General features: G+C 31.2%; 1 protein-coding gene across 1 annotated transcript; it reads right to left on the bottom strand.

The window, feature by feature from the left end:
• Positions 1–1,919: 1,919 nt before the first annotated feature.
• On the bottom strand, positions 1,920–27,500 carry LOC134697844 (von Willebrand factor D and EGF domain-containing protein-like). Its single transcript, XM_063560131.1, has 19 exons — positions 27,458–27,500; positions 15,582–15,782; positions 14,716–14,904; positions 14,333–14,395; positions 13,581–13,945; positions 13,094–13,197; positions 11,722–12,037; positions 11,248–11,333; positions 10,670–10,748; positions 9,569–9,766; positions 9,078–9,280; positions 7,259–7,595; positions 6,706–6,861; positions 6,237–6,432; positions 4,765–4,955; positions 4,248–4,508; positions 3,525–3,549; positions 3,157–3,274; positions 1,920–2,162 (listed from the first exon to the last, which is right to left on the bottom strand). Exons 1-19 carry the CDS (start codon positions 27,498–27,500, stop codon positions 2,003–2,005), a joined length of 3,291 nt encoding a protein of 1,096 aa, XP_063416201.1. The 3' UTR covers positions 1,920–2,002.
• Between the last annotated feature and the right edge of the window lie 205 nt (positions 27,501–27,705).

Below are 27,705 nucleotides of genomic sequence, written 5' to 3'. Positions count from 1 at the left end.
GTCCGAGTCTGATGTCAGAAGATGTAACCAAAGAAAATAAACAAAATGACAATAATACATAAATAATAACAGACTACTAGCAGTTAACTGACATGCCAGCTCCAGACTTCAATAAAACTGACTGAAAGATTATGATTTCATCATATGAACATCAGGCACAATCCTTCCCGTTAGGGGTTTAGGATCATACCATCATAACATATATGAGAAGAACATAACCCGTGTCATGCCAACAACTGTTTTTAGAATTAATGTGTTTAGTTCCGATGCAAAGACCTTATTAGTGACTCAATATTAACGCCAAAATATGCAATCTTTAATGACTTGACAACAGTATCGTAATTATATCCCTTCTTAATAAGTCTATTCAAAGGTTTTGTAAGTTTCTGAGGTAAATACTGACACCTTTGTGCTTTATAAAGAATATTTCCATAAAAAAATGGATGTGAAATACCTGAACGTATTAGAAGTCTGCATGTTGAGCTATATTTACGAATGATGTCTTTAAACCGATGATAAAATTTAGTAAATGTTTTGACTAGTTTGTGATATCAAAAACCCTGGTGTAATAACTTTTCAGTAATACATACATTTCTCTCGTTAAAATCTAAAATATTGTTACATACACGAGCGAATCGTACAAGTTGAGATATATAAACACCGTAAGATGGTGACAAGGGAACGTCACCATCAAAAAACGGATAATTAACGATAGGCAATGAAAAATCATTCCTTTTATCATAAATTTTAGTATTCAGCTTTCCGTTAGTGATATAGATATCAAGATCGACAAAAGGGCCGTGGTCATTGTTAGTATTAGCTTTATTTAAAGTAAGTTCAACAGGATAAATTTCATTAATATACATACTGAAGTCGTCATTATTGAGAGCCAAAATATCATCCAAATATCTAAAAGTATTATTAAATTTGTTTATCAGATGTTGTTTCGATGGGTCTTTGCTTATTTTTGGCATAAATTGTATCTCATAACAATACAAAAACAGGTCTGCAATAAGTGGTGCACAGTTAGTCCCCATTAGAATTCCGATAATCTGACGATATACGGAATCCCCAAAGCGAAAATAAGAATATATTCGATAAAATATGTGAAAAAGTTATACCATAATGGTCAACCAACTCGTGATAACGTCCGTAAATTCTACGAAGGGACGATTAAAAATTCGCCATTTGGAACTCTATGTTTTATAGCTTCCTTGTGAGCAGGAACCCTCTATCGAGGAGAGTAGATTATTTGACCTTATAATAACTTCACTGTTCAGCTAGAAAGCAAGCTACATTGTAATCAAAAATATTACATTTGCCTACACGCTCATTGCAATTGGCTGTAAAAGTACAAGGAAGACTATGTATGTTGGTTTTCTTTCATTTTCAGGTTCAAGCGACTCCGCAAGTTGTATTCAAGGTGTATGGTTCATTCTATAACTACCTCTTATACAGAACATATAAATTAAATACTCCAAACATGACAAAGTTACTTTCTCCCGAAAGAGCAAATGTTAATTAAAAACTCTTAACCAAGAGCAAATGCACACCGTCAAACTATGTTCAAACAGACAGCAAAGTGAAACCTTTCTAGGCTTTAAATGGTAGGAGGAAGTATGCGGACTAACTATGTTTACCCAGAATTGAACGGACTGAAGAGACAACGGACAGACGGGTGTAAAACAATACCCCCCCCCCCCAACTTTGGTTGCTGGAGCTGACTAAACAAGATGCAACACAACCCCAATAAATTTAGAGAAACGCGTTTACAACCGTATTTCTGTCCTATTTTCTTCTTCTTAAAATATTATCTATTTTTTAACACAACATAGTAGACATACAATGTAAGTTTTAAGAAATTAAATAATACATTTTATCTCGAACATTTACAATAGAGTATACACATACATATTCAATAATCATAATTTTGGCACATTCATTAGGATTTAAATACAGCAGTGATACAAGTTGCACTGCAATATCTATTTATTTATGTCATCTACTTCCATCCGCACTTTGATTCATTGAAGTCGGTAGCAGATTCAGATCGAAATCTTTCAGACAGAAATATATGTTCAGATGTCAGAAAATGAGATGTTGGCGCAATCTGTCGTGTTGTATTTGGTAGGCTTAACGTTGAATCTCTTATATAAGACTGTCTGAAATAATAATAAAAAAAAAACACACTTTTAATTATCTTTTTAATTGAATTGTAATTAGCCGAAAAAAGAATCACTTTTGTCATATTTAAGTTCCGTATAAAATCAAAAACTATGACAGTACATGCTACCCGTGACAATGTTGAAATAATGCACATGAAATAAAAAAACAAACAAAAAGGTTGATGTAACTATTGGATATAAAAAGTCGTAAAAGTACCATCTAGGCTTACGGTAAGTGTTCTTCCACCACATTTTCAGTGCTTTTAACGAGTTCCTTACCTTCTATCATTAGTTTGTAATAAAACATATAATAACAGTGGAATTAATTTTTTTTCGAGTGTGATATTTGAGATAAATCAAGAGCTTGTGGTGGTCGTATTTATTCAGATTTAGATTTTTACTTTTTCCACACAATCTTGATAAACAATTTTCTATCAAATTAAATTATATAAATTGTCGTACGATAAATCTGATTTTTTCCATTCACATACTTTTCAAACCAGTTTGTATTGAACAAAATGAAAAAAACTGTCTTACACTTTCCTTTGCCAACAAAGGTCTCAATTTCATCAGCTTGGACAATATCCTTCATAAAAAATAATTCGATTAAAATATACTTTCTTATTTCAAAGATTAGTCTGTACCTATCATTTCTAATACTTATCATGCTTATATTTAACCAAATAAAAGGAGGTATACATATTTGTTGCGCCTGTCCTAAGTCAGAGGCCTCTGGCCTTTGTTACTCTTGTAGGATTCTTAATTTTAATATCTTTATATCTTTGAGTTAAGTATGGCGTCCATTATCACTAAATTGATATACATATTTAATTAGAGGCCAGTCGAAGGACGCTTCTATGTGCGGAGGTTTCTCACTGTATTAAAGACATATTGGTGGCATTCGCAATTGTCTGTTCTTTGGTCGGATTGTCGTCTCTTTGACATATTCCCCATTTCCATTCTCAATTTTTATTTCCATACCATTACTTACTTTGGTTTAAGCTTCCATTTAAATATAAGTACAACGATAATAATTAATACAATGACAACAGCTGCAACTACCGGTACAATCATCCAAATTTTCGTCTTCGATTCATCATCTAGAGGCACTGTGAATTTAGTAACAAAATGATATATTACTGTACTTACATGCACAAAGTGAACAACTGAATTACTATTATCTAAGTACACGATAGACACAAAATCGTAGTTTATTTCGTATTTCTCATAAGTACATTTTTTTAAGCAGAAATTAAAATGTTTCTGCGATAAAGTGTTAGCGACAAAATACAATGCATGCATTTATATGCCTAAATATAAGACAAGTTAGGTTATTTGCTTAAGTGATGATTTACTTACTTTCAGCTTCAACAGGACAAGTTAGCTGTAATAAAGAAGATAAAACAAAATGATATTCAATACTTGACACTAAATGCAATCATGCAAGAGTTATTTACTCTTAGTTTCGAAATGAAGTTTTGCTGATAAAGACTTGTTCAACATCCATTGGTAGCCTTAAAAAACAAATTAGATTTATTTTGTTGTTTCTGCAACTATCTTTTAAATATTTATTAACAGTTATAATTATATCATGATAATTCATGTGAGCAATATGTGATTAAACACATGGATTGTTTGACTGTAAAAAGCATAGAGCTGCTTATGTTTCTGGGTATTTATTCTTCCTTGGCTTTGAACTCCTAAGGTTTTATAATTCCTAGTGATTGTCAACCTTGAATACTAGTTTAAAATTGGAAAAAAACTATTGTTCCTTTCTTGCGTGTTTTTGATATTTGATAGACAACACGTGCTTTGGAACGGCATTTAATTCGGCTCTTTTTTATAGATAAATTGTCGTAGTTTTGATAACGAAAATCGGCTGGTAAAATAAACCATGCTTGCAAATCAGTACTTTTATTTTTTTCAACTCTTAGCGTTTGTGTTAATTGACATTTTATACCGACACGTATACTCTGTAAATATTACACATTTTATCTTCATCATTAATCATTGTAATACACATGATGTCACATGCATGAAACACGTAACAACTATAACGTGTTTTTTTTTATATTGACCTACCAATTTTTCACATGAAAGAGTTGTTGTGTTACATTCATAGCATGTAGAGTCAAAGACGATACTAATGAGTGGTTCCGTGTAGTTTTCTCCGTTATTCGAAACTGCAATTCGGTAACCAGTTGCAACAATATCAAAATCAGTAGATCTTTTTTTCCTTGAACCAGGCATGTTACAGTACATGAAAAGTGAACTTGCATAAGTGCCAGGATGGGTAAATGTATTTCCTTCTTCAAGCAATGTAGTGGTGCCGTTAGATTTCAGCTACAAAAATGCAAATCATATACACTCACATTAATGAATCATTACAATCTGAATTGATCATTCATGTTATTTAAGCTAATTATATTTTTCAGAACAATTTCTTTATCAATAGGTAAACTATAAAAAAAAAGTGTAATTATATTCTTAAATATAGAAAAATACATACTGTGCAAACTATTTTTGGTTATTTAACATGCTGCACTTTATCTATCCGATGCAAAGAATACTACATTGCAATAAAACATATTTAACTTACAGACATTGAGGTATATTTGCACGATAGGCCTGCTCCATCGATGAAGTCATATCCAGGAACGATAAAAGTTCTGCACGGTTTCTTCGAAGAATCACATAGATCTTCGAATGCATTTTTGATAACCGTAGGTGCTTGGGATGTTGTTATAGAACATGATTCTCCATAGAACCCACTGTTGCATTGACATTCTTCTATAATAGGTAAAACGATTTAATCTTGAATTAAGTGTCATCCTCTAATTATTATTTTTCTTAATCTATTCAATTTAATGAAATAAGTAGTTGTATTTGTCCGTTTAATATAAAAAAGAAGATGTGGTATGATTGCCAATGAGACAACTATCCACAAAAGACCAAAATGACACAAAGATTAACAATTATAGGTCACCGTACGGCCTTCAACAATTAGCAAAGCCCATACCACATATAGTCAGCTATAAAAGGCGCTGATAGCACAATGTAAAACAATTCAAGACTTATTTGTTTTTTGTTGAAAGTATAGGTTATCAAGATTCGAATTTTCTTAACCTGTAGACAAAAACAATCTGTCCTATGTAAATTGTGTTTAGTGAAATAGTAAAATCCGTGGTGTACGGTTGGTACCTCTTCTGTTTATATTTGAATGTCAAATTTAATACTGCAAAATATCGAGCTGAAATTAAACAATGGCAGCCACCTGTCAAATGTCAACTTGAAACTGAGAAAGTTCGACAACAGAATGTCTCAACTGTTTTTTTTTTTTTTTAAATATGCCTCTTTTTTTTAAGTGTTTTTTTAACCAAATATAGAGATGTTGATTAAAGAATCTATTTTCATAAACGTTTTACATTCACCATGGATTTAAAATATTTCAGTAATGGTTGATTACATTAAAACAGTTCAAGCTAAAAGACAATTCCAAATAAAAAACAAAAAGGCATAATAATAATAGCAATATACAGCTCATGTTAACTTCGCTCGGGGAAGTTGGGACCATGGTTTCGTAGCAATTTCTTTATATATTAACGGGGGATTTCACAAATATATGTTCTAAAACATAGTTACTTTATACTGAACTGAAGAAATCATTGGGGTCTTACTATCCACCCGTAGAGGGATGGAACAATGATAGATAGGAAAAACATCGCCTTCTTTTTTTTGAGTCAGTGCTATCTGATCTTACTTTATCTGGTTCGTTCAAGCCTAAACCTTTACAAGCCCGGAAATATAATTATGTAACGCGTTTTGGAGCTTCAAGACCAAAAAGGTCAAAATTTAAATTAAAAAACGAACATGTGTTCCAAGGTATATAACATTCTCCGTAGTTGTGAAGATTGAGTTTTTTCACATCTGCTCAATTCTGGTTCTAACTTTGATTTGAATTTAAGTCTTTCGTTTTTTGTGCTGCATGTCTGATGCCTGTGTGGATGTTCTTAATATGTGATCACTATTGATAACAGAAAAATATAAGACTTGAATTTTTAATCATCTTACCATTTATGCAGAGTCCATTGTTTGAACAGTCATCTGGACATGTCGACTCTTCAATAATAGAAGCGATTGGTTTATCAGCACCAGTAGAATTTGTACTATTAGTGACAGTCAGTATCTCGAGACGTTTTGATTCTTGAAGACATACACTTGCAAAGTTTCTTATTGTTACCTTCAACCAATCATCCCCACCAGTAGACTGAAAAAGGATAAATTTTGAGGTATAGTAAATTGCAAACTTTTAATTTTCACAAACTGCATCGAGCGGTCTGAAAATAAACAGTGTGTATGTATTATGTGAAATGAATGTTAAAACAAATTTATGCCTATTTATAGAGTAAAGGTGTTTAATTTTCAGATACCATATTGTCTTTACCACAGTAAATATTTCAGGTCATTCTTTGACGTTTTAAACATTTGAGTGTAACCAAAGTTAGATTTTTCCCTCTTTGCAGGTTAATTTAGCAGTTACCTTTATATCTTTGACACATCCGTTGATAAATGGAGTTTTATCTACATAAGGAACATATTCAGAGCAAACATTGAAAGCCGGTGCCTTTTCAAAATGATAAGTACAATGTTGTTCTGCTAATGCTTCCGTCCAATCATTTTTCCATTCTTCTGTCATCTATGAAGTTAAAGCAACAACATGTCATTTTGATGATTTGAAAATACATTTATAACATAGAATGATAAAGGAAAAATAGGTGTCGCATCATACTAAGATTCAATTTAAGGATAATTTTAAAAAGTTTTATATTCACAATAAGTCTACAAAAAGTGTAAATATTATATATGTTTGGAGGAAGAATAATTATGCATGTTATTTTATAATTTAAAATAATTATAAACTGAGAGATCGAAAACTAAACAGCTGTATATATATATGTATCATTATCTTACAGTACAGATTTCTATCCCAAAGTAGAGATATTATATAAATATTCAAAAACAAAATTAAAACTTGGAATTGATTTATAGTTTTGAAGTCAAATAAGGAACAAAATAATATCAGAATATCTTACTATTACTGAAGGCTCATCATCAGATACCATAGGATAAGAAGGAGGTTCATAATCAGAGGTGGATCTCTTTTGCCTTGCTGCTTTTCCTTTATAAGAGGCGGACCTCTTTTTCCGAGCTACTACTGTTGCACAATCAGCTGTAAAAACGCCTAAGGGCGTTTTTGTATCTCTACATGGTTTCATGGCAGCTGTCAAATCACAATTGAATTCTGGACTACCGTGTGGATAGACATTATCGGGGGATACACATGTGCAATACTGCTGACCATTATATATTGTCTCTTTTAACTCTCCGTCAGGGTGAAACAAAGTCTCGTCAGCATAATCTCCTTTAACTCTGCAGTATCATAAATTGGTAGTTTCATAAATTATCATTGCTTTTTTTTTCATTTGTAATGTAAATGTTAATTTACTATACACATGACACATAAACATTACACAATAAATAGTCACAAAAATTGTAAAAAATACTTCTGTTTCTAAATTTATCTATATTCATTTCTTTGAGGAAAATTACTTGGTCTTTATTTTAATCTCATCTACAGTATGCATCGTCGACTTATTTGAAGTATTTCTATCAATATATTCATATTCTTAGATTGATACACCATTTGTTAACAACAATTAATATCACATTTGCCTTTGCGTTGTCTAAATATCCTCTACTCATGAAATTTAATATACTGTGTGCCAGTGAAAACACAACACTTGGTTTTCCAAAAATGAAATTTATATTAGTAATGATAATCTGTCAAAATAAATTGTTCTTGAAAATTAACAATTTTAACAAGAGATCGATATCAAACAAAAATGTTTAAATGTCATCTTTCGGGCGCAATAGGTAAACGAAACATCCAATGTCGAATCATCAACTCACAGTCCTAACAATAAATGTAACAACCCCGTGGTGCAGCTCAACCTCGACAGCGCCGTGAAATTGATCATTCCGGACGTTTGATGTGATCCCGAGGATTGTAATACACTTGTCCCGCAAAGCAAATGCAGGCTGACGTTATGATATTGATGGTGGTTTTCATCGTCTAAATCATGTCAAATCTTATGCAAAATTTGCTCCATCGGAGCAAAATCAGGCGAAAATCCGGACTTTTGGCCAAGGTGGGTGCCAAATGTCTATGTAACTACCACTGATGAATTTTGGTACATAATGAATGAATTTTGGTCTACAGAATTCGATGTTTGCACTAGACGGCCGTTTAGGTGTCACTAAGGAAAGACTGTGGTGCTCTTTAACAATTGCTGCTCAAATAGTGCTCTACTGAAATTGCTCCAAAGGTTCTACCGTGTCCACCATTGAACTCTCGTGACCTTTGGACAGCCATTAGAGTGGATATCGCATATGTTAAAGACCAAGTGAATCGGTCTTGCTGAGCGTTTCTTGCTTTTCGTACCTCGGTATGTGACTTAACATTACATGATCCATTGTTTGTTGAATTTCTGGATAATTTTGGTTATTATAGAGGCTACACCTTCAGTCTTTGAAAAGATTCAGTGTTGAAAAGAGGCCAACTCAGTTTATGTCCGTTCAAAATAACCCTTACTTCGAATTTGTTCCAAAAATCACTCTACCATAACGTTGTTGACAATTGTCTTAAAGGTCATTTCCAACCAATTATACGAAGCTCTAATATAAATAAAATAAAAAATTTAAGATTTTTTAGAAAAACAAAAGTGTTGCGTTTTCATTGGCACTCAGTATATATCTTTGGTTTTTTTTTTATCATCTTTTAGATAATGAAATATTACAATGTACATATTGTACAATAGATAATAGGTATTGTTTTAACTATCCAATACTTACTGCCATGATTCAGCAAACGTTTTAATATCTGTTACTGGAGCTAACTGATCTCTTGGTATAAAATCGTCATTCGAGTTACCGTTGTAAATACCACACAGACCTTTTGTCATACCCGTATCTAATACTGATGGTATTATGTTGATGCCATCTACATAGCTAGAACCATAATTGAATGTGACTTTTGTTCCAGTAGGGAGAGTAATCTGTGTAATTATCAATAAAACTTGAAAATGTATATACAATAAAAACAACAAAATCGAAACACAAGTAGTTCAATCAAAATAATACACATACACACTCTTGTCTCTCACCAACTGTTGTCTTATATCAACTATTGGTCATTTGTCAGTGAAAACCTAAATTGTCGTTTTTAGTCTGATACTACAAATGTTTAAACTGTGTACAATTATCTCATCAAACATCTCATTAATACATTAAATATTAGATAATGTCACGATGAAACATAACTATTGTTCTTTTTGTATTCTTACCGAGAACGTTGTTCCAGATTTTGTTACTGTGAGACTTTGGTCGTCACACAATCTTTGTGTCATGTATCGATTCGTCTTTCTGTGGCCTTTATAATTTGTTTCACAGTAATTAGCAACGAATAGACTGTCACCACTTCTAACGGCAATACCACAGTTACATAGAATCGCAGTAGAACACTTCCTAAAGTAGGCGCTTACCTTTAAATGAAATAAAGAATACAACAAATTCAGAAAAATCATCATATATCCTCAATTGTGAAACAACTAAGTTTTCAAATTTTTTTTACTTTGATATTTGTAGATCTTTTTCGGGAAACGCTTTTCCCTATGTATTTACGTAATGATACATACTTGGCTTTTATATATTTCTAGTTGGGTGTTATGAATGCTGATTAGTCCAGATAACCGGATTGAATGCAATAAATGTATCAAACTTGTTCATGTCAGTTCATTTATATCAGAAATATTTTGCTTCTTGTTTGAATTTGGCAGATAAAGAAAATAAAAATATATTGAATAACTACGCAGTTAAAGCTTCCTTTTACCAACTTTCAAGTTAAAGTATACATATACATCTGGGGCAAACAAAGGCAGTTCAAATTTATACCCTCATTTAAAAAATAAAGATAATTCAGACTGACAACACTGTTTAGTTTTGTGAGACTTTCTTTACTTCTTTGTTTTGCTTGTTATTATTTTTGTGCTTTTGATGCAATTTGGTTTTCTAAGGTTTTGTTTACTCCTGGTTTTGATTATTATTTTCTTTGAAATTTTGTTGCAATGTATTTTTTTATCGGATGTTTCTTTATATCTTATAATATTCAACAATCACGTATATAGAATTTCTGATACTCAACACTTTTCAAAACTTGTTTTTTAACCGTTTGGTGTCATTGTGCATGGTAAATTAGTGTCTTTTCTTTTGCCTTATACCCGTTTCCCCAACTTTCCAAGACATAAGATCTAAAAATGACTGTGTTTTGAAAGTAAAAATATACACCATATATTTGTAATAATTCATTTATTATTCCCAAGTGGTCGAAGCGTTCTTGTAAAAAAAACACGAAAATGTTATATATTTATATTTTTCTTTAAAAATACCTGAAGTGGCAGACGGTCGTGCTTGTACATAATGTATTCACCTTCTGTTAGTCCTTGGTGGAGCTGGAGTTCATAGTATCTAAAATTGAGTATTTATTGTCACTGATGAAGAAATAGTATTTATTATAGCTGTTGGGATATACGTTTCGTATAAAGGTAAAAATTAATACTGTTTGGGTGCTTTATGAATTTCAAAACAAAACAATATATTTGAAGAGAAAACAAATGTTGTCGGTAAAATATTATATCAAGTAGTTGTACCTAATTTGGCCTACTTGTTATATGTACATCGTTGTTAATTCTGATTTGATAGGATCATGACTTCATTAAAGCTAAACGTTAACTAAACAATGTGGGCTAACTGGATAGCAACAAAGAGCAGAACACCTCCAGCATACTGTCATAGGCGGGTCAGGACCCCAAAATAGAATAACATGCAGACATTTCTTTCTATAGATTAAAAAGAATTTTCTCGCAAAACAAAATATCCAAAGGAAAAAGGAATAGGTCTTTTGCCAAATGCGTCATGTATGATTATATGTTTGAGTTTGAAAAGACATTATTTAATCTGCACTTACTTCTGATCGAACGTCCTCATATGTGGATCGTTTTGTGAGTAACAGCTTTTACCTAATGTCACAATATCTTTGTCTTTTACATACACCTAAATTAAAACCAAACATAATATCATACACGACAAGAATGAGACTTGAAACGAAGATTATATCCATTATACATAAAATGTCATTTTATTCATTCTGTGGTTGCTGTGTTTACGTATCAACATGTACTATGTAAAGTATCAGCCTAAGCACTTTTGTGATGAAATAATGCTAATTCTTTGACAGATAAAAGCTTTTGGCCTATATGATCATTTTCATATTTTTTCACCTTTCTTACCTTAATTTGAAAATGAATCGAAATAAGTTGACGAGATATAAACAGTGAACTATTCATATTTTGTGTTATATCTTTGTTACGAATTTACAAAAATATGGATCATGTTATCAAAACAAGGTTGTTGGTGATGAATAGGGAAAAAAGTTCTTTACCTTTATATCTGGAAGGTGAATATTTTTCCAATATAATGTGTGAGGTTCTACTTCATCTGAGTTGTAAAGTCGTAGCAACACTATTCTGTCAGCAACATTAACCACTTGATCTGTTTGACCCATTATTTTGATTATTTGTTTTTCCTGCCAGTTACTGTGAGAAAACTTGATACCACATGTTTCGGAGTTGAATATTATTCCGTCTTTTGTTATCCCATTAATACACTCCTTCCCATTTAGTTGATAATCTGGTACACCATTTAAGAGAACCAATACACAATTGTTCTGTTTGATATTGTATATTGTATTATTTTCTCTGAAATTTTGCAGATAAAAATCTAATAGAGCTGGAAGAAAGGTAAAGTTAAAGAAAGATTGAGGTACCAACTAATTTCTACAGTGTACTGGAATTAGATTCTCATCATATTAATATCGTCTTTTTCATGAAATCTTATAGACGTGTATCTTTTTTGATACCAGAATTACTGTTGGGAATCAAATTGAATCAATGAGTTGGATATTCAAAACAAATTTGAAATAGACCATTTCAAACAAAAAGACACAATGCTGTGCAACATCTAGCTAAAACCATCTTTTCTGTAATTATATACCTTCATTTTGTCAAAAGTTAGATAAATGTTACGTGTGTCTACCCTAAAGTGACATATATATGATATTTCATGTTTATATAAAAAAAAAAAAAAAAGAAATTGTGGTATAATTGTCAATGAGACAATTCTCAACAAGAGACCAAGTGACACAGAAATTAACAACTATAGGTCACCGTACGGCCTTCAACAATGAAAAGGCCATACCGCGTAGTCAGCTATAAAAAGCCCCGAATGACAAATGAAGATCTATTCAAAAAAAAAATATGTCGGCCTAATTAATGTACAAATAATGAACAAAAAATAAATATGTTTTAACACATCAACAAACGACAACTACTGAATAACAAGCTCCTGACTAGCACATACATTAAGGAATTGTCAGGGTTATAAACATGTTAGCGGGATCCCAATCCTCCTCACAACCTATGACAATGGTGTAACATTTAAACATAAGAACGAACTATAAAAATCAGTTGAAAAGGGCTTAACTCATCTGATGGATAAACATAGGAAAACTAAACAGAGTACTTAAGCCTGGGAGTTCTAACTATATAAGCATCGCATGTTTTGAAGGAAGTAATTTCCCTGGAATCGGATTTACAATTCATTATTGTTCTTTTCCTAAGACAATATCGTTAATTAAAATATTTCATAGTTCATTATTGTTTTGTTTAATACGGTCGGTTTCGTTTTTTGTACAGATTAATTGAATTATTCATCTTGTTATCGTTTTGAAATTTTATAGAAAACATTTCACATACCGTCCTTTTGGCCAGGAGCATGATAAAGGCATTGTAAGTTCTGCCGGTATATGTAACTCTTCTCCCTCAAAAACTTGGTAATCTGTGGAGGAGGATGGGTCGATCTACAAAATTAAATCAATTTATGTTTTAGTACAAATCACAATATTATGTCTAAATATACCTCACAGAGGTTTCATATAAACATGTACTTTTTTTTTTTTTTTTTCAAATAATTGTGCTTTTGTGGGAATGAAAATTATATCATGTATAACGTTACAATAATTAATACAAAACGCTATTAATCAAGTATAGCAGCTGTTTCCATTCGTTTAATGGGTTTGATATTTTGATTTTACAATTTTATAAAGGACTTTTATGGTCTTAAGTTTTCAATTTTTCCGGGGGGGGGGGGGGTGTTGTCTCACTGTTTTGTTAACTACATATATATATCAATTATTTAATGAAAACCCTTACATTTTAGCTTATTTATACAAATAATGCAAACCTTTAAACCTGCAAAAAATACGTCTGAATTGTGTTGTGGTCCATATGTTCCGAAACCATCCCCTCCTACTTGTATAGCACACTTGACTATCATATTAGGCTTAAATTCCGATGTCCAGTGTTCTTCTAACATACGACCTAAACCAGCCTCTACATCTGTTTTTGACAATCCTTCTATAATGGCGTCTTTCATCTCAATATCATTGATATACCATCGTGTTTTATATTTGTATCCATCTGTTAGGTCATTTGCATGACATTCAAAAGTTGCCTTACTGTAAACCATTAACATATTAAATTCATTGACAGCCTCTGTTTCTGTTAGAGTAGCTTTGACAAACGGTGTCACTTCTACATCGGGAAACGCTGAAGAGGAAAAAATAATCACATATATCAAATGATCATTCAAATCTAATAAGTAAAAACAACTGATAATGCCATCGAAGAAAAGTTTAAAAGACAAAAAGGCCACCAGGGCCACAAACATAAGATAGTTTATATCGATTACGCAACACGAGCCTCACCACAAAACCGGTAATGAATTCAGTGGACCAGAAGATCATGTTCAATACAAAACATAGTTTAAAGTCAACGTCGTTGCTAAAAGTAGTCATGAAAAGGCAAAAAACTTTGTTTTAGCACAAAACATGTAATCAAAACAAATCAATACTTTAAATATACAACTGAAAACATTAATATGGTGTTAACAAAAAATTAAGTTTTGAACAAATGAAACTTATGATTTGTACATACTGTCACATCCTGGTGAGAATCCGTTTTCTGATGTCGTTCCATTTTCACATGGAAGTTCTTTACCTAATAATAATTAAAAAGGTAAAATTTGTAATTATGAGCATTGTTCTACGGTCATGCAAACAGATAAATAGGAATTAATTTGTCCAGTGATTAAAAAAAACGCAAACAAAATTTATAAACTAGTTTAATTACAATAACAGTTTCTTATGGCAATAATCGAAAACCAAATGTCCTTCGATAGTTTATTTTGAAAACGGAACCTCAACTGCTCGGACGAAAATAGTAAAGTATATAGAAAAATTACAATTTACAATTTTAGAATTTAAAAGATATTTTTTAACAAAGTCATTTTGTTCAACAAAGTGTGTGATAATACTCACCAAAACAGTATGCTGACGTACATCCACCCGTTATACCTTTTAAGAAATAGACATAGTACCCATCACAGTTTTTGATTTGGATTTCGTACTCGGTATGTTTACAATTACCATCATAGTTTGAAGCAAATGCTGTTCTAGTAACTGTGACACCAACAGCTGGGTAGGCTTCCTCTCCAGCAGGTAAATCATCTGAGAACATGAATACATATATTATTTCATCAAGGATGCATTTTTTTTATGTAGTGTATAAGGATAATGATAAGAACTACATGTAGTCTCTAAAACTAATCAAGTGTAACAGGTGTATCATTTTTTACGGCTGATGAGTGTTTTGTCCTCACGTGACTCATTTATTAACTGAAAAAAAAACATATTGAACGTCCAAAAAGTTTGAACTATTATATCATTAATAACAACACTTTTTGTTATCCTGAGTTGAATATGGCTACAGTAATCTATGAGGTAGGAATAAGATACTAGTGATAAGTCTTTCTAAAATGTTAACTATTATTAATATCGATTAAAACTATTAGAATATATATCAGGTGTGTTCTGGTATTGCTCCTGACTTTGTTTTCTTCTATCATTAAAGAATTTTGAAGTATATAATATGGCGTAAAGGTTAACGGATACCATACGTCTCATCATTGTGGCTCGATTAGAAATCGGACGGTCTCAAAGAAAGCCAGGCATCAAATTGTATGATCAAATGAACCAAAGGATATAAATTGTTAATTTGATTGAAAATTATCTGATTGGAACTCATACTACATCTTCAAATATCTATGTTATTTTTAGATCTAAGTTTTATTTCATTAACTTATTATTAAATGATTATCGTTTTTATTACATCTTTATCATCTCACCAGTATATAAATAGATTGGTTTGGCTGTATTACATCGTAATCCGCCTACTGGACATTCTGTTGGCATCAACTCTCCTGCACCACTTATAACTCTATACCATCCTTCAGCAAGAATATTGTCACATATCTGTGTAGTGTCAGTTGCAAATGCTACAGAACGCTGCCAGTCGTTAATATGTTCTGTTGTGGAACATGGGTCGGCTACCGAAAAAAACAGAAATTCAATCAATATTCCTCATTTGCCGTCGAATAGAGGCAAATAATAAAACCAAAATGGACATTCAAACTGATAAGTCATATACACCCTTAGAAACGATAATAAATATCAGAGGATTAGTTATATTACATTCCAGCTCCTTTGTTCTAACAGGGGTGATCTGAGCCGGATCACCCCTACCAGATCATCCCAGTTTGAGTTTCTTTGTTATGCATGCTTTCCTTTGTTCTGTAACATTTTGGCGGGAATGTCAAATCCACTATAAAACTTATAATTAACAATACGGAAAAGACTATCTATCAAAACTCACGTAGAAAAAATCCAGTGTATATGCTCGGATTCGAACTCAAGACCTTTAGCCTATCAAGCCAGGACACATACCACTACACCAGGACGACTGGATACGACATAATAGTAATTTGACACACTTAAAGGAAGCAAGATCTTTTTATAAGTGGGGCGAGTTGTCAAACCTTTATTCAGTGGGGTTTAAACCTTTTTTGTTAATAACATGAATACGTGAGTTTTCAGACTGATTGTTCTATTTGATTTTACACTTTTTCAAAAGTGGGGCGAGTCGGTAAACAAGAGTGGGGCGATTTTTTTATAAAGTGGCGATATAGTGTGGGCCGATTGACAAGTGGGGCGAATTGACATTATTTGATATCTAATCATCGTGTTTGAGGGTCATAAAGGGTATACATTATATAGTAATATATAAAGTATATAAAGTATATTATAATGGTCGTGTGACATTCTCAACTTGATTTTATGAATTGTAAATGGTTTTCCGTCTAATCTAAAACAGCTGGGATGTAAAATAGTTATCCCATTCGGACTGCCTCCGGACATCGGGGTGATCTAACACTGACACACCGCGTCCTTATGAGATAACTATTCAAGATTATTGTACACAACGCTTATCACATCGACTCATTCACAAATATTTTTTAAAATGTTCTTTTATTATCAGAGGATATGTTATCATAACCAAGGTTAACATTTAGAATTTCAAAGTAATGGCTTAATTTTCACCAATGTTCTTCCTTAATGGGTAGTAAGTTCCGAGTAATCAAAACTACAAATAAGATATATTACGATCGGGAAAAAACTCAGAGAAGATTAAAAATAAAAATCTTCTTTTAAATTTGACCAACTAGTCATCTTGAGAAAATAACGAAAATGATGTATAATTACTTCAAAAAAATAAGATACGATAACAGGAAAAACATTAGGGTAGACAACTATAATATGGAGAAGTGTTTATTTAGGAAAGGTCAACTTCAAAAACGCAATATCTGTTCAATTTCATTTAAACTACCTTATCGATATTTTGTAAAACAAATACACAACAGAAAACACATGACCCACCCAAATAGATTTTCGAGAGCTCCAACACAGGTCTTGAACATGTTTAACGGGGATTTAACCTTTTGTTTTCCTTTGTTAATAGAAGTTTTAGTTTTAAAAAAAATTATTTTAGAAAATAAAAAAAGTTCATTCACCATATCACTGGTTCAAAATAAACTTACATCAATATACAAAAGTGCTTAAACTCTAATTAATAATTCCACTGATTATATTCTTTAACTGTTATTTATTTGCATATGGCCTAATTCAATCAAGCCTGCATTTGGAAATACACAATGTGTTAAATTCGACCTCTGTACGAAATAAAGATACGATTTATACAAATACATAATGTTTATAAATAGTGTTATGTCTTACTGTGTATAATATGACCGGGCTATCTAAGACGAGACGTACAACAAATTATATAAAATTAACGTTTTGAGTTAATGATACGAGAGTAAATTATAGATAACACTATTCCTATTCGAAACAAATCAAATACATTTCATATAGACCGTAAGTCCTTATTTTATACATTTAAAAAACTTTTCGAATGTTACCATTTTTATAAAAATAAATTGTCTTTCATCATTTTAAAAAGGCTGATTGGTGTGTCTTAAAAGCACAAATGAATAAAAAATAGTTTACGTTAAGTATAGTTATGATTGTTGACTTGCCTGTTTGTACTTTAGGAAGACAAAGTATTGCTGTGAACACAACTATGTGTGTACCAATACTCCACATTATGTTTAGAAATGTATATCCCTTGTCATATGTGTTATACAGCCATGAGTTTATGTATTATAAACAGTTTCTTAAATAGCACCTATGCATTCATGGACAGCCAATAAGATTAATCTATGTAACTGTACTATACATTCATAGTTCTTTTGATTTAAATGTCCATTACGAAATGTATCTTTTAAAACTCCTATATAATTTGGCTTACAAACAAGAAGTAAAGAATACAAACATTATTATGTGTACTAGATACTTTTTAATGTCTAAGCAAAAAATATTTATATTAAAACTTTATTAACTTTTTTTACAATTTTTAAGTTGGAAAAGCAGACTTGTTTACACAAAGTTAAACAAGCATGTATTTTTTCTCGATCTTTGGCAATCAGGATAAACAATTATACTATATGCCCCCCCCCCCCCCCCCCTCCATACATTTGATGAATTAAGTTATGGCAGTATGAACAGTAGGAACATATCAATGGAAAACAGGTATTTTTCATAATATCATTTTGAAGACTAAGCAAGTTGCATAAATAAAGGCAACAGTAGTATACCGCTGTTAAAAACTCATAAATCCATGGACAAAAAACACAATCGGGGTAACAAACCAAAACCGAAGGAAACGCATTAAATATAAGAGGAGAACAACGACACAACACCGAAACGCAACACACACAGAAACGGACCATACATCAGACAAAACACCACGAGAATAACAAATATAACATGAAAATCAAATACTTGAATTTGGGATAGACAAGTACCGTGCCACGTCTTATCTCAATATCTCAAAAATAAGAGAAAAAACAAACGACTCAACGTTAAAATGCAACACACACAGAAACGAACAATAATATAACAATGTCCATCTTCCTGACTTGGTACAGGACGCTTTTAAAGGGGAATAAAAGTGGTGGGTTGAACCTGGTTGTGTGGCATGCCAAACCTCGCACTATAATGGCAAAGTTAAATATAACATTGAAATGACAACATAATATTACAGGACTACAACATGTACAATACAAATAAATAGGAGAACATATTAGACAAAGAAAAACATGATTAATAGATAACAAAAAGGATCAGGTTTAAAATTCAATACGCCAAAAACGCGCCTTGTCCACACAAGACTCACCAGTGACGCCCAGATATAAAAGATCGAAAGTGAAAAAAGTACAAAGTTGTTTATCACTGAAGATCAAAAGGTGAAAAGGTTTTGCCAAATACGGCATTGTTTTAATGCCCGGGATAAGAACATTCTTATTATATAGAACAATTCATGCTATTGCAAACAGTAAATTTTATCAAATGAATATTAGTGTTGTGCCAAATACTCTTAAGGTTTTATATGCCTGGGATAAGAAAATCCTAAATATTTCAATAATTCATACTTTTGTGAACAGCATGGTTATAAAATCGATCCTGTGATTTTCAATGAGCGAATATTTGATACAGAAATAAACAAATATAGGTCACCATGCGGCCTTCAACAATCAGCAAAGCCTATACCACTTAGTCAGCTAAAAAAGACCCCGCAATGGCAAATGTTAACATTATTTTAGCGGCATAAGTATACTTAAAGATGTTATCAACATTTCTAAAGTCGTTCATTTTTACTTCATACACATCATAACTTACAATCGCCCATTTGAAAGAACACGTTGACAGGTCTACAAATCAAGATAAGTAACGCCAAGCCACGCTTTTTTCCAATTTTTATTACTCGTACAAGTGCATTTGACATTTTCATATATTTTACATATGTGATATGAATGCTTTTGTCATTTAATTAAACCATGCATTTTATTGTATATACAATTACCATTAAATATACTGACAATAAAAACTACTAAGATAAAATTCTTCTTTTATTTTTGCAGGATATATGGGTTTTTGTCTTTAAATCAGTACATTTACAGTGGATTTTCAATCTATAAAAATGCTGATCTGTTTTTAGATTGAATTCCTTTTTTCCGAAAAAAAACAGGAAGTTGGAAATATGTAAGTAGATACACGTAACAGATAGTGTCAAATAATTAGTCTAGTTAATCATTATATATGCACAATTGAGAAATACAGTAGTAATAGATGTTTAAAAGATAGAATTTAAAGATATCGTCGCGTTGGGCAGACTATCAATAAATAATTGTTTTTAAATTTGAAAATAATCTGAACGGATCAAATATTCCTGTTATACGATATAAGGAACATTAAGACCAAAATATAAACATTGTTAATACTACATTGTTTCGAAAATTTTCAGTAGCTTGTCACATGACTAATTTACATTTTGTGTAGATCCATTTGAAATGTCCTTGTTTTCGCATGATCGAAGTGCATTGGTTTTAGTCATTTACATTTGTATTTACTATTGTTGAAAAGAAGCTACTTATTAATTTTTCAATGAGTTTCCATTACATTGCTACCTTAAAATCTTTTGGTTCCAAATTGCTTCGTTTACACATTCACCATTTTCACTTTCATTTTTAAAGTATTAAGGTGGTATGGGAGTCTAAAATAAAAATGATAGAATTTGTTTATACTTTGTCAAAATGTAGTATCTATTGATACATGATCAAAAATATTATAAAAATGATAGGTCACCGTGCATTTTCTCAAGCTACAGGTTGTGACAAAATGACAACACCATTTTGTGAATAAAAACTAAACAAAATGATAGAAGGTAAAACAAATTAGAAAAAGATTGCTTTCAGACAACGCTTTGAGAATATCATAAGAAAAGATAGGGTCACCGTACTTTTTTTCCGGCTAAAAGACAAAATAGGTCTTATGTGAGTATTTTTTCGATTTTGCTAATTTGTGTGTTGATATGTTTTGATATGTTAATTGAATTGTAAAAATCGTTTGTCTCAAGGTGAACAAGAAATTTTTTTTTTCGTTTTTAATAACTTTCAAATATGGTGATATGCTAAATCAGGGTAAATGAATTGATATCCGTTAAAATACTATTAATCTAACACAAATAAAAATAAATAGGTAAACGATACACAAAAATTAATAAGTTAATATATTTATTAGACTTTAAAAGTAACGGATAAACCTATAGGGTTTTGTTGCTAATGATTATGATATCAAGTGTTGAAATGAACACTTTCCGAAAAACCCACACAATGTGCAATCCTGCAATCTATGTTATAAATTATTTTGTTGTTTTTAGAAATGTATCAGAAAGTTGGAAACATGTCAACTGAATACCGTTAAAGATAGATTCAAACAGTTGGACTATATATTCTTCATGTTTTATGTCATTTAACCATGACGTACCTAAAGATGTTTATTAGATTAATTTTAAAATTATGTTGTACTGAACATTAATTACCAAAATATTATTGTTTATCAACAATATACTATTTTAACTGATCAAATGTTGAGTATAGCTTTTCAATTGATTATAATAATCTTTTTTTTTATGTCTTTTCTTATGATCTATGTATACAATAGTATCTTTTATAATATAAGTACTTTGGACTTTAACATACAAATTCAACATCATAGACTAACCTTTTTGAAATAAGTGCGTTATTGTCTAACATATCATTTAGTTCCAAAGTCAAATCTTTCTACTTGTTTCAGCTTAATTGTATGTAAACCATTTCAAGATGATTTTGAGCTTGAAATATTGAAATCATCAGACGATAGAATAAATATACAACGAGTGTTAAATGTTGGTATTTTTCATTTTTAGCCATAGCGTTTTCAGTTTATTTTCGATTTATGAGTTTGACTGTCCTTCTGGTATCGTTCGCCCCACTGTTAAGTTACTTGTGAAAAAAACCTGCATGTACACTGTCATTAACAGCTTGTAATGATCATGAATTATAACATATTTAATATAATTATGAATTAAGAAAATGTTTAAAAACTACTGTTTCAATAACTCAATTGGAAGGTAACCTAAGATTGTGGATGTTACTCCTTGTCAGTTGGATTTGTTCTGCAAAGTTCAAATAAAGCGTTGACTTTGATTTGCAGTGAAGATTGATAGAAATACACAAAAGCGCCTCAGAAATTTTTAAGTTGCTATTTAGAGGAACAACATATTTGTCGATTCAGCAATAAACTATTAAGTGATACAGATTGAAGTTTTCAGTACAACAGATTTATAGAATAAATAATAATTTCAGGGTTTTTTTATTAATTTTTTCAAATTGTAATCAAATTGATTAGTATTGAAGATTTGTATAATAAAAGAAATAAATCATTGCAAATTGCAAACATAACTTGTTACATGTATGCATTATTATCATTTAAATTAGCTAGTAAAAGTTTAATTGATATATTGGTTAAATATAATCTGTATTCATCATGATCATGTTATTTGGGTCGAGTTCTTTAAACACATAAAAGAACCAGGAAGAGTTTGTTTTCAACAAACAAAGCGAACTTCAATCAATAACACTATTTTTTACATCTTCCTTGAAAACTGAATATAATCAAAATAAAATCACCAGTTTTTAAACGTTTGAAAATCCTATGTGTTTTTTCTGTTCATTGTGCAAAAAGAAAACAAACTACATTATTGACAGCTAAAATTGATAATATATGAAAAGGAAAGTCTCTTAAGAGCATCTGTCGTTACCTTGGTCTATGTGGATATTAAGCAATGGACCAAGGACACCCTCCAATATTGTAGACGAGAATAGACGTTATTACGTATGCTAATATTCTATTACTGAGCGTTTGATCATCACTATCTTCTTTAGTTTTTCCTCAAAATAAACAGAAAGATTGAAAGGCTCATTGTAAGGCAAACACTTCAAAAAAGAATGAAAGTCTACTAAATATATTGCCAAACTTTTACCTTTTTAAAAACATATCTGCCTACATGGCCTAGTTGATCATTTGTGTGATTTTTTTATCTGTTATAACTTAAATTTTAAAAGACATGCTGGACAAAAACATTTCTCTCGAAACATAATATTTTTAGTGATAATTGGCAAAAGTAAGATCAAAATAGCAAAATTTGTTATTTATTATATTTACGGACAATAACTCATTCTTCAGTTATTAGGATGTGTCTGGGAAATAACCAACATCACCAACAGCTACGTTCATAATCAAATAAAACTGGAATAGACAAATAATATATAAATACAAACTATAATGTGCTACATTTTAAAACTTAGCCATAGAATGTGAATTTTCGTATCTTATTTTAACCTCGCTTTTTTAAAGCTTGCTACATGTGGTGATGTGAGTCAAATACATTTGATTAAATACATACATAGTCATAATAACTTGATCGACAATTGTTGTAAAGATAATAAGCAATTAACTAGTTAGAGAAGAGCTCATGCTATAGTCTAAAATAAAAATTAATGATGATGCTCACGTCATTGCATTTTCTGTTCTAGGTTTACATATCTTTCTATTTGTAGGTTGTAAATTGACTTATCAAGTTGACATTTCTTACTTCAAAGTGTATATTGTTCAGTGTGGGTATACAGCTGACGATATCGATTTATTACTCAGGATGTTAGTATGACTATTAATATTTCTACTGTAATTAAATATACCTCCTGATCAAACGGTGCCATTTTGGCAGCTCCACGCCATGGGTTTGTCATTCCATGTTGGTTCTTATCAAACTCGCCTAGCTACCAGAAACCACCTTGTGGAGGAACAGTTTTACAAAATCCACCATTTTCTACATTTGAAAATGCCTGTACCAAGTCAGGAATATGACAGTTCTTGTCTATTCGTATTTCGATGCGTTTTGTTATTTGATTTTGCCATGTGATTATGGACTTTCCGAATTGATTTTCCTCTGAGTTCAGTATTTTTGTGACTTTACTTTTTAAGAATTTCTTCTCCGTCAATTGTAAATCTGCATTTAATGAAATTGTAAATTTAAAAATAGATATTTAGAAAAAATAAAATAAAAATTGTATGAAAAGTATGTATCTCGTTGTTTATAAATACTTGTACATACAACCTTTGTCATTGGATGACAATATAATAAACAAAAATAAATGACTTAAAACGAAAAGTCATGATTTTAACATGATTAATGATCTGTATATTGCTGATATTTTTTACTTTTTATCTCAATTAGCTTTTCAAATCAATATAGATTAAAGTATAATAAAAGTGATAAGTATAAGAAGTATATCTTATTTTGTCTACAGAAAAAGTAAAATCACAAAAATACTGAACTCAGAGGAAAATCAATTTGGAAAGTCCATAATCACATGGCAAAATCAAATAACAAAACGCATCAAAAACAAATGGACAAGAACTGTTATATTCCTGACTTGGTACAGGCAGTCTAGGCAATTCCTTGCCGCTGTTTTTTTTTATATTAAATTGCTTAGGCAATCTAATAACAAAATAGCCTATTACGGTAGATGGTATCAAACAAATGTCATTTGTACAAGACAAGCGGCCTTTTTGTGATTAAAACGCAAAACATTATCCTGAACATGTTACATCTTTTAGATTTTCTCTATTTTAACGATTAAAACATTATAGACCAAACTTGCAATTCACTCCTGTTTTTTGTTCTATGTGACAGCCACGTTGTTTTGTACGCGGGATAGGACACATATTTGAATAAGATATACTAATTATGACTGTAGTCAATTTGCTTAAAATTGTCTAAGTAGTTTCAGAAAAGAAGATGCAACTGCGACTGACGATGATAAAAAAAAAAAAAATAAGAAAATTGTAAAAAAAAATACAAAAAAGTGGCAATACCTCCTGAGAGACAATAGATCATTTATGCATGGTTAACTTGAAAGAAGATATCAATTTAGTGAACATTATTCATGTTATTGCTTTATTAATTTTATCGTTGATGATATTCAAGAGTATGCTAAAAAAATGTCTAAAATCCTTAAAACTACTGATTCAGGGAGAGCAAACCAACACTTCTTAATCTGATTCGACTGACAATTGTAAGGCGGATAGATATAAACCTTAAGAACATGTTTACGCCTTCTCTAAGCTTCTTATGAGCACAAATCTGCCTGTTCTATTTTAAGCGAAGTCGGTTATATTGGTTGGCATGCATGATCGTCAGACACATTGTTGGAAAAAGATACCAACATTATTATTGTAAAAAAAGTATTGTTAAATTTGGTCTAGTATTTGCAGGGTGGAAAATTATTGTAAAAGATAACGGACAACGACGACAGCAGAGGACGCCGATGACAAACGACGGAAGACGGACAACGGACGCCAAGTTATAAGAAAAGCTCATTTGACCCATTATTGATTCACAACTTTTCAAAAATTAAATGTGATCGTGCTTTCTTTTTGCAGAAGTTTTTTGTCACCAAAATTATATATAAATTCTATATGATAAAAGAAGATGTATTATTATTGCCAATGATATCGAGACAACTATCAACCAAAGTTCAAATAAAGTAGTAGTAGTCAATTATAGGCAACTTATAGCATGTATATTCATAATTATTCATACTAAACAAATCTGGTTTTCCAGTTATTTCCCGCTGACACAAGGACTGTGATCGAGTACCGAATAAGATAATTAATTACTAGTTTGAAGTGACAATGACGAAATAATTATGTTATTGGGACAGCGTTTAAAGATTTAAGCAGGAAGTTGTAAATAGATACTATAGATACACTTCAAGCTTTTTAATTGCATTATTTACAGGCTAGAGATCGGTTGTGCAAATTTAGGTCAATATCACTATTGATAAATAGACTGATTAGTTTATCATACTTTTAAGTCGACAATTAAAACACATAAACTAACTAAGTGATATTAACAGCGTGTTTTTTTCTACTACTACATATATTTTAAGAGTGTAACACCACATTCACATTCATACCGTGTTTTTCTAGTCCAACCAGAAAAAAATATAATTATGATTATACATTGTTTAATAATCGATACTTTTCTTACATAAATTGTAAGCAATTCGTTATACATATAGTTGAATAATATATTAGTAAAGGGTGAGCAGTAATTTGTTTACATTTCTGTATGTAGAGTAGATGTAATTACGGTTAAGAATATTAAGAGACACATGTCCGCTACAACATGGAACTTTTTGTTGTTTCAGTAGGAGGTCTCCATGGCATAATTTAAAGGGGTGAATTTTCGTGGAATATTCCAGATCATCAATGTTAATTTATTCTAGAGTCATTTAATGTTATATGATAGTATATATTTAAGGAGAGAACACATTGCAGCAGCAATTTCACTATGGCATATTTAAAATGGCTGCCGTTACCATGGACACAGAAAAAAACATAAGAAACTTTAAAATGCTTCAAATTTAATGAAATGTTGCTGAGATTATGTATACTTGAGTTTTGAATTTAACATTTCTAAAATGGCCACCGTTTCCATGGAAGTTTTCAAAATGCTTCCAAATTGAAAAAACTTAAAACAATAACTGGACTTGACTTTTGAATGTGGAATTTCAAAAATGGCCGCCGTTACCATGGAAATGACTCAAATGTAAAACAAAAATCAATATTCTTCAAATTTAATTGAACTTTACACACACGTTATTTGTCATCATGGATACCGCAGAACAATGATTTGGGTTCCGTTTTGGCGACTTTAGTGTAAGCATCCCAACAAAGGATTACTTGTTGTTTTATTGGTTTTTGTTTTCGTTGATACGGAGATGAATTATGATTTGTTTAGTATAATTTGATTTAAACAATGGCGATATATCAAATTTACTGGACCAAATAACGTATTTAAATTTAAGCAGGAAGTTTGCAGACGGATACTTTAATTGCTCTCCAATTACTTTTAATACTTAAATATGGGCCAATGTAATGAATAGATAGACTTGATCAGGTTATTAAATGTGAAAACCTAAAACACACACGAATCAAAAGAACTTTTATCTACATTCAATTCGGCTAAAGGTATAGAGGTAAGAATGGATATCACTTGACATTTTGTACCTCGACACATTTTTAAGCCTGTCACATGAGAGCCTTTGACGTTTGTTAGTCTTGTTTTATTTTGATAATTAAGTATATCTATTTGTTTTGGAGTTCAGTATGACGTTCATTTTCACTGAACTATCACACATTTGTGTTAAGGGGCCATCTAAAGCCTTATTGTTGGTCTTCGGCTGTGTTCGGGTAGTTTCCTAATGATATTTTTCTAACTAAACTCATTCACATAGATACTGTTCATCGATGTTTAGGTAGAAAAGAAGGTCATGCATTTCTCACACTGTTTATTTCGTCGGTAAACGAAATCCCTTAGATGTGTTCTGAATGATAATTTAGACCGATAGAACACGATTTAGTTACACGTTGTATTTGGCTTTGGTCTAGCCTTCAATAAGTGCTAGTGCTCTTATTTTGGTGCGTCATGTTAACTGTTTTTTATATGAGATAGTCATGTAGCTCGTACCAAGTGTTTATGTTTAGCCTATTGTCTCTGATGTTTTAAGTTTCTTCCAATATTGTGCTATTTCACCCCCCTTCCAGATTAAATAGAGAGCTAAGTTTTAAAATAATGTTTAACACGTTTAAGCCCGCCATTTTACAACATATTGTGTTAATTGAAAGAGCAACAAGACAGTGGAACATAGCATCTTACCTTCCAGATCACAATATGCAATATCATTTGTATTTCTGCACATATTTATACTCCACTGTTATTATTTTATTTCGCCCCAGATCATTTGTTTTGTGTGCCGATTGTAGTGGTTTGTTATTAAATAAAACACATGCAGGTGTGCTATAATTGCTAGTGGAAACACTAATAATAGTAATAACAAAAGTAAACAAAACAAAATATATTATCAAATCAAGGTCTTTCTTTAGAAGCATAATCCCCTATTTGTG

Source organism: Mytilus trossulus, chromosome 14 (genome assembly GCF_036588685.1).
Source record: "Mytilus trossulus isolate FHL-02 chromosome 14, PNRI_Mtr1.1.1.hap1, whole genome shotgun sequence".
Taxonomy (NCBI): domain Eukaryota; kingdom Metazoa; phylum Mollusca; class Bivalvia; order Mytilida; family Mytilidae; genus Mytilus; species Mytilus trossulus.
This window is presented reverse-complemented; position numbering and strand designations above follow the sequence as displayed.